This window comes from Onychostruthus taczanowskii, unplaced genomic scaffold (assembly GCF_017590055.1).
Source record: "Onychostruthus taczanowskii isolate IOZ18803 unplaced genomic scaffold, ASM1759005v1 scaffold30, whole genome shotgun sequence".
Taxonomy (NCBI): Eukaryota; Metazoa; Chordata; class Aves; order Passeriformes; family Passeridae; genus Onychostruthus; species Onychostruthus taczanowskii.
The window spans coordinates 5213282-5220813 of NW_024500350.1; the positions used below are offsets into that span (position 1 = coordinate 5213282).

General features: G+C 41.9%; 1 protein-coding gene across 1 annotated transcript; it reads right to left on the bottom strand.

Annotated features, from left to right (window-relative positions):
* Window positions 1-337: 337 nt before the first annotated feature.
* Window positions 338-7112, bottom strand: CUNH17orf75 (chromosome unknown C17orf75 homolog). The gene is made up of 10 exons (XM_041409387.1): window positions 6930-7112; window positions 6601-6681; window positions 5872-5997; window positions 5286-5426; window positions 5029-5086; window positions 3890-4009; window positions 3186-3250; window positions 2939-3075; window positions 2315-2418; window positions 338-1700 (listed from the first exon to the last, which is right to left on the bottom strand). The coding sequence occupies exons 1-10, from the start codon at window positions 7055-7057 to the stop codon at window positions 1491-1493; spliced, it is 1170 nt and encodes a 389-aa protein (XP_041265321.1). The 5' UTR covers window positions 7058-7112; the 3' UTR covers window positions 338-1490.
* Between the last annotated feature and the right edge of the window lie 420 nt (window positions 7113-7532).

The following is a 7532-nucleotide window of genomic DNA, read 5'->3' on the forward strand; positions in this document are numbered from 1 at the left end:
TTAAGCACTGAGCTCTTTCTTGTGTCCTGATCATCCAAAAAACTGAACAGCCAGTGCTCTAACTTTTTTAGAAATGTATAGGAGCAACAAAAGGTGACATGTTTTATTGAGTGCTGCTGCTGTACTTACTCATGAAGGAAAACACTTGTTTCTTCTCAGAGCTCCTGCAAATGACTGAATGAGGTTTGTTTTCTTTCACACTACTTTTCTTCCCCAATACATTATATGCCACCTTGGCTATTAATGCCACACTTGCAGCTCCTCTGCATTGAGGCATAAAGGGTTTTCAACAGGAGACATCAAGGACCACACTCATTGACAATTTACAGGCACACTCTTGAGGATTTCAACGTGTTTTATTGTCAGTCTTATTATAGGTTCAACATGGTGGTGTCACAGGAAAGCAGCAAGTCCTGCCCTCACAGTACAGAGCAGCAGCACAAGTGGCACTGAACCATGTTAGTTACAGGCACCGTTTCAGGACAGTTCAGACACCCTCTGCTGCAAAGGGAACCAACAGGGAACTCTGCTTGTATCAGGTTTGCAGAAATTGCTCTTTATGAGGTTACTGAGAGACTTCATGAGTTTTATTCCAGCTGTAACCAAAGATTTCCTTCAGGTATTCTGCTGCCTATGTGTCCTGTGATGTGGGTAAGAATCCATTGCTGATACAGTGAAATGTTTTAAAGTCTGAGTAATTAATTTGGGAAGTTCATTTACTTCAAATTCTGAAAAAGTCTTACTATTAATGTGGAAACTTTTTAGTTTCTTCACGACTGAAAAACAGAGGATTACTTACAGTTACACAAAACTGTAATACAAGAACATACAAAGAAGATCTTGATCACATCTCAGGCTAAGGAAGAAGGGGATCCATCAAATAGCCTGGGAATTTCAGATACCTGTTGTGTGTGTGTAAGCACACACACAGGCACATACAAACTGATCACTGTGATGGCTCAGTCTTAAGGCAGCTCTGTTTCATACAATTACCAACTTGTTTATCCAGTGGCAGCAGAACAAATCAGCAGTTTGAAAGCAGAAACCAGACATGGACTTGGTACCTAGGTTCTCTTATCTAAACTAAAATGATTAATTCATTATCTAGATCTATCCAGATGTTTGTACTTCTTTATTAAAACAAAGCAGCCAGATCTAAATTATTTTAAAGATATTTAAAATATTTAGAACAGCGACATGCTTGCCAGGTAAGGGATTTGGGTTTGGTTTTGCAATGACTATAAAAATCAAATGTCATGATTTCCTCAGAACAGGATCAAGTCAGTTGGAGTATCTGAAAACTCTGCAGGAGTTTGTATTATCTGATATTTACACATTAAAAAAGCTCATAGTGCTTTGTCTAAAATCAAGGAAAGACAGGTGAAACTGCAGCTAAGGTTTGACTTGGGCAATACTTTGAAATATAAATTAAAAATCCAGCAATAGCTGCACTGCACAGAAGAAATTGATGATTTATACATAAGATAATTTTAAGCCACTGATGTTTCTCTCATGAATTCCTCCAGGACGGTCACTACATTTCTGGCTTCTGGCATTTCTGCATGTTCTACTTTCACAATCTTCAGCAGGATGTCTCCACTGCCACAGTTCTTTAGGAACAGGTAGCACTTGAACAGGGCGTAATGGTTCATTTCAGCCTGGCGGATAAACCTCTTCAGGTTGTTAATGTCCTGGATAGCCTGGGCAAAGAGTAACAGAGCATTTTCTTATCCTCCTACATGGAATGAAAACACACTATTGCAGAAAATAAAGGATAAATAGAAGGAGAAGCAAAAGCATTTCCGACAGAAATTTTGTATTACTACTTAAGAGTAATATAAGAATTGAATATTGTCTTGGATGCATATTATAGCTTTCACTGTAATGATGGAAAATGTGTGGACACAATGTGATGTGACCAACTTGTAGCATGAATTCTATTATGGCAACTCACCTAAGAAGTGTTAGCTACTGAACCCCTGTTACCAGTTACATGAGATTGTGTGTGCAAGTTTCAAATTAACAGTATTTGAAGAAAACAAACAACAGCAACAAAGAAGGTGGGTCTTACTTTAAATTTGAGAAAACACCTTTGGAGCATTCACTGAAGAAACTCTGACACTACTTTACAGCTGTTCTTGTCAACTACAGTAAGCCAGCCCTCAATTAAGCTTCAGAGTTAGTCAGTTAATGGACATACGGACATTGTAACAACCTAAAAATTGTATTCACTGCAAAATAATATTTTGCATCTAGCATTTGCTTCTTCAGTAACACAAATATCTTCAAGTCTTTAACATAAATGAACAGGTACCTTCAATTTAAAGTTTTCCAAAATCTGCCGGAAGAGAAATGGATTTCCACCTTCAGCACCATTCACAAAAGCTTGCATCCAGTCCTCACAGAATCTGTTGCTTCCTGTTAAATGTTCAAGAACACAGAGAAGGGATGAGAAAAAGCAAATGAGCTCAACATAAATATACAGCTGCATTCACCTGGTTTAATCACTCTCACATAACAAGTGATAGCAATATACCAGGGCCAGGAAATGAGTCTTAAGGAAAAACAATACACATTAAAAAGAAGAGCAAACACAACTACAGTGATTACACAAGACTGTGTTCTGATTGTTGAATCCCTTTTCCCAACATTTGTCAAAACCACAACAGCAAAAAAAAGTTCTGCAGATCCCCTGAATTGTACAAGTCATACTTTCATGGTCCATAAACTAAATGTACTGTGGATTTTACTACCAAGCATTTTCAACCCAGAGTTCCAGTGTGTCTGGTGTAACCAACTACTCTGCTACCTCATAGGAAAATAGAACCTAAAGTTTCTGGGCAGATTCCTGTGATCTGAATATCCTCTAACTGCCTCTAATGTCCCAGCTCTCAGCAGCTGATGGATCCAAGGGAAGTGTTCCCCGCTGTAATCTCACCTGCATTATGCAGCTGGGGCTGAGGGCCACTACAGTCTACAACCATGGACTTGTGCTGTTCCTCTGTCATGGCGATGCACAGCGAGGTCATTGTGCCCTCCTGGACAAGTCCCTGGAGGCTGGCAGCTGCCAGGAACCTGACACAGAAAGCTCTTGTCAGCTGCTTGCTCCTTTACAGCTCCTGCACACTAAGGCGACGGTCAGACACAGCAGCCCATTACTCAACTTGGGCTCTAAGTATCTTTACCTGCTGATGTCCTTTTCTGTTCTTTCTTCTGCATTTTTGACTTCTACAGGAGTGTAACTCAGAGCCTTAAACAAAAAAAGAAACAAAAAGAAAAAAAGGAAAAAGCTGGATGCAACTTCAGTATTACTTTTGTAGCTATATTGCAGTTATGAGCAATTAATACATAATGTGGTACTTTAAAAATTGTTCTTGTCAAGGCAGTACTCTGTATTATTGCCATTGCACCTGATTCTGCACTCAGAAGAAATTCAGCAGTTATACTCTGTTAGCTATTCCATCCAGAACCTCCTCCAGCTCAGGGACTAGAGCTAGGATTAGTCTCTTCTCTCTTTCCAGTGAACTACACAAGACCTGTACACCATATAACACCCCTTTTCATTCAGACAATTATGGCATGGACAGACTGCTCATGCTATTTCTGATTTTCTTATGCCAATTTCAGTGTGGACACCATTAGGTAATTTTTTTTAAGCAACAGAAGAAATTGTTACATGCTTCTCTAGCAATAAGCAGGGGAAAAGTACTTGCTCTGAATTTAAAAAACAAAACAAACCAAAAAAAAACAAACAACAAGAAAAAACAAACCAACAACAAAAAAATGAAGTTTTTATCATTTCCTCCTGCTGGGAAAGCAAATGAACCATGCTGGAGTCACTGAGATGCCTTCTGGAGGTTTTTTAGCTACCCAGTTTTAATACACTTACAGCATGTAGCAGAGAGGCAAGTTTGTCCTGGAAGAGCTGCACAACCCTCTGGATAGGGCAGATGGCATCCTCAAACCAGCTCCTCAGGTAAGGGCTAACACAGGCATCTAAGTTTTTTTGCTGTAACACATTGAAACATTAAAACTTTAACTAAAAACCAGATTTCTACATCAATAGAAGCCTATTAATAATCTACTCAATGCAAGATAATTGGATGTTAGAACCTTGTTAATCTCAAACCACAGTGAACTAAATAATGAGTTTGAGATTTAAAGCCTCACTTTATCAGCAATGAAAGGCTTTGCATTTTAAGAAACAGCCAGAACTATAATATGATGGTATATATTGAGTGAAGACCATGCAACAGCAGATGGGATTACAAAGAGACTTAAAATCCAGAACTTAAACTAGAAAAATGTGACAAAAAACCCACAAATGTCCTTTCGTAACATTCAGAACTGGTAAGAATTGAGGTGGACATTGATAAAGTTCCTTTACTGGCTACTCTTCTCTCCAAATTTAACTGTGACTGTTGAGGACTTTTCATGTGTGGAGACGCAAGGTTTGACTCCACATTTCAGAAGGTTGGTTTATTATATTATGATATGTACTATATTAAAACGCTACATTAAAACTATACTAAAAGAATAGACAGAAAAGACCAACAGAAGGCTTGAAAGAACAAGAACAGAATGCATAACAAAATCCTGTGACTGCTCACAGCCTTGGCACAGGTGGCTGTGATTGGTCATCAATTGGAAACAATCCACATGGAGCAATGGAAGATGCCCCTGTTGCATTCCACAGCAGCAGATTGTTTCCATTTCTTTCCTGAGGCTCCTCAGGAGAAAAATGTTGGCAAAAGGATTTTTCAGAAAATATCATAACTACAAGTGATCTTTAAGAGATTTATGACTGACATGAAAAGGTCTCACTTCTTTTTTTCTTTTGACTTGTGTGGCTGATAGCACCTTAGACATTCATTGAACTACAGTGAGTCAAGCATCTCTCCCTGTGTTTCATACTGGTACTTGAAACACCTATTTTGTCTCTACAGATTAGATCTTCCAGATGGTTTTAGCAGTTAACCTGCATAAATACTAATTTTCACCACTTAAAAAAAAAAAGTTAGGCTTTACCTCCAAATCAAGGTTTATCTTCAGATTTTGAATGTATTTGTCCAGCTCAAGTCTGAAAGTATCTTCTTAAGGAAAATAAGATGCATCAGTTAAGACCTGTATTTTTTCCTTTCAGTATATGGCTGTTACTGACTTTTTCAGTTACTGAAAGGTGTGCACAAATGAGCTGATTTCAAGTAGGAACAGACAGAATGACAAGATAATTTTTACATCGTCTCCCTCTCCATACAGGTAAAGAAAGTTCAAGGTAAGGATATAGTTCCAGACCTTTCTCTGAGCCACCTAAGAAACAAACCACATATTCTGGAGCATTGATGTCTGATTCCAATGTTGCCATTTCCAGAAGACTTTCTTGTTGGAAACGACAGTAGTAACACCCAACTTTGCCTTCTGGTATGCTATGAGAAAAGGAAAAAAAAAAAAAAATTACTTTCCTCGAGATACATCACAATAAATGATGTAAAGCAGACATCACAATAAATGATGTAAAGCAGACATACATGATTTCAGAGATAATTTTAACTGTTAGCACTGGTGGCTCCTATGGCCATGGTAGGTACAGCTGTTAGACATTATCTTTTTTCTTTTGTGTGATCAGAGTTGTTTAAAAGGAAATAATCACAAACATCTGTAGTATTTTTTAAGTATTCAAACAGCAAATTATTTAAAACAATATTTTCCTCAGTTACCTAAAACAGGAAAGTGCCATTGTGTAATGCTGTTATTAAAGCAACAACAGACTGGGAACATGGAATCAGGATTAAACCTAAGTGCAGCAGCAGGCAGGCAAGATGTGCCAGTGTTCCTTACAGCTCTCATTCACCAATAATTTCAAAACATTACCTCAGCCCCACTGATGCTACATTCCCCATTCCTTCAAAGAGCGCTCCTTTAGTAAGACGCTTAGCGATGAAACTGCGCAACTCCGTCTCCGCTTCAGCTGGTAAGTTGGTGTCCAGCAAGGAGAGGCTTTAAAAACCAGATGAAATCATTACCAAAAGGCAAATGTTATTGTTTTGTGTCTCTCAGCACATGCAGAACCAGGGGCTCCCTGTGATTTCTCTCTGCTGACAGCTAAGGCAGCTCTGTGACTTTTGGCCCATCATGAGCAGTCAGTGGTTTGCTCACTGACCAGGAGTCTGGAGATGTGGTGTCAGCTCATGCTGACCTTCCCAGCAGCTACAGACAAGACACTGTCCCCTTTGTTCCTACGTTTTCCCAACTGTAATACAGAGTTTATGGAATAATATCCATTGAAAATTAATAAATTCTTGTTGTATGTTACCTACAGGAAAAACTAAGTCCATACAGCAATATCAAGTACTAGTAGCACAAAAAAAAAGTTCAAACTCAAGGATGATAGTTACTGTTTAATACATTACTTGAGCTCTGTATGTGTGTCCATTCCCTAGGTATTCCAGAATAAGCGCCATGGGGGATTCCATAATGCTTTCACAGGGAGGTTGTGTTTTGAAAGGACTGCAGAGGACCTAACAGTGATCTGACAGCAATACAGCAAAGCCTTCAAATCGGGCTATTCCCGTGACTGCGCTGCTCTGCAGCTCGCTTTACCTGAAGTCTTCGGTGGAGGGAGCGTGCGGCACGGCGCCGGCGGCACTGCCATCCCCGCCGGCGGCTCCCTGCTGCGCGGACCTGGAACCCAAGAGATTCCCGGGAGTGAGTTTACAGCCGTGACACGCAACGGGGAGCAGCGGCTGCAGCAGGGAAAAGGCACGGCCCGAGGGCGAATAAAAGCAGGAGCAGGGAATCCGTGCATTATGGGAGGGGCAGAATCTCACCGGGGAGAAAGAGAGGGGGGGGGAAAAATAAAGGGAATTCAGGGAGCTGGGAATGGCCAAGGCCTGGGCACGGCCTCCCCGCGGGGGAACCCGGCGCCTCACCTGCGGTAGCCGTAGAGGCCGTGGTAGGTGCAGCCGTGCCGCTCCGGCCGCCGCTCCTCGCCCGCGCCGCCGCCCTCCTCGCTGCTCTCCAGCTCCCGCTCATCGCCGTCCGGCAGCGCCGGCAGCATCGCGGCCCCGGCCCCGCGGGGAGCCACCGGGCCGCGCTGCGCCCCGCCCCGCCGGGAGAGCCGAGAGCCCGCCCCGGGCCCGGCGCTGGGAGGAGCCTTCGGAGGGCACCGGCCGTGTCCTCACCCCACCGAGGGCGGTACCGGGGAAACGGCTGCGGCCGCCGCGGCTCCTCCGTTTGTAATGCACAGAAAAATGCAATACAGGCACCGCAGTGCCTCTGTCAGTACAAGTAATCCTTCAAAACCGGTCACTGGCTTAACGGCAGGACCCGCTCAAATCCCATTTTGAATTATAGAATGGCTTGGATTGGGAGGGGATTTGGCAGGATTAGCCATGCTGTCTGCTTTTAAAAAGTTCTGCTTCTGAAATACTTTTTCCGTGTTAAAACAGCACATTTGTTAACTTGGCCTTGTGGCTACCGGGTAGTTACAGAATCACTATCACAGAATCGTTGGGGTTGGAAGGGACCTCTGG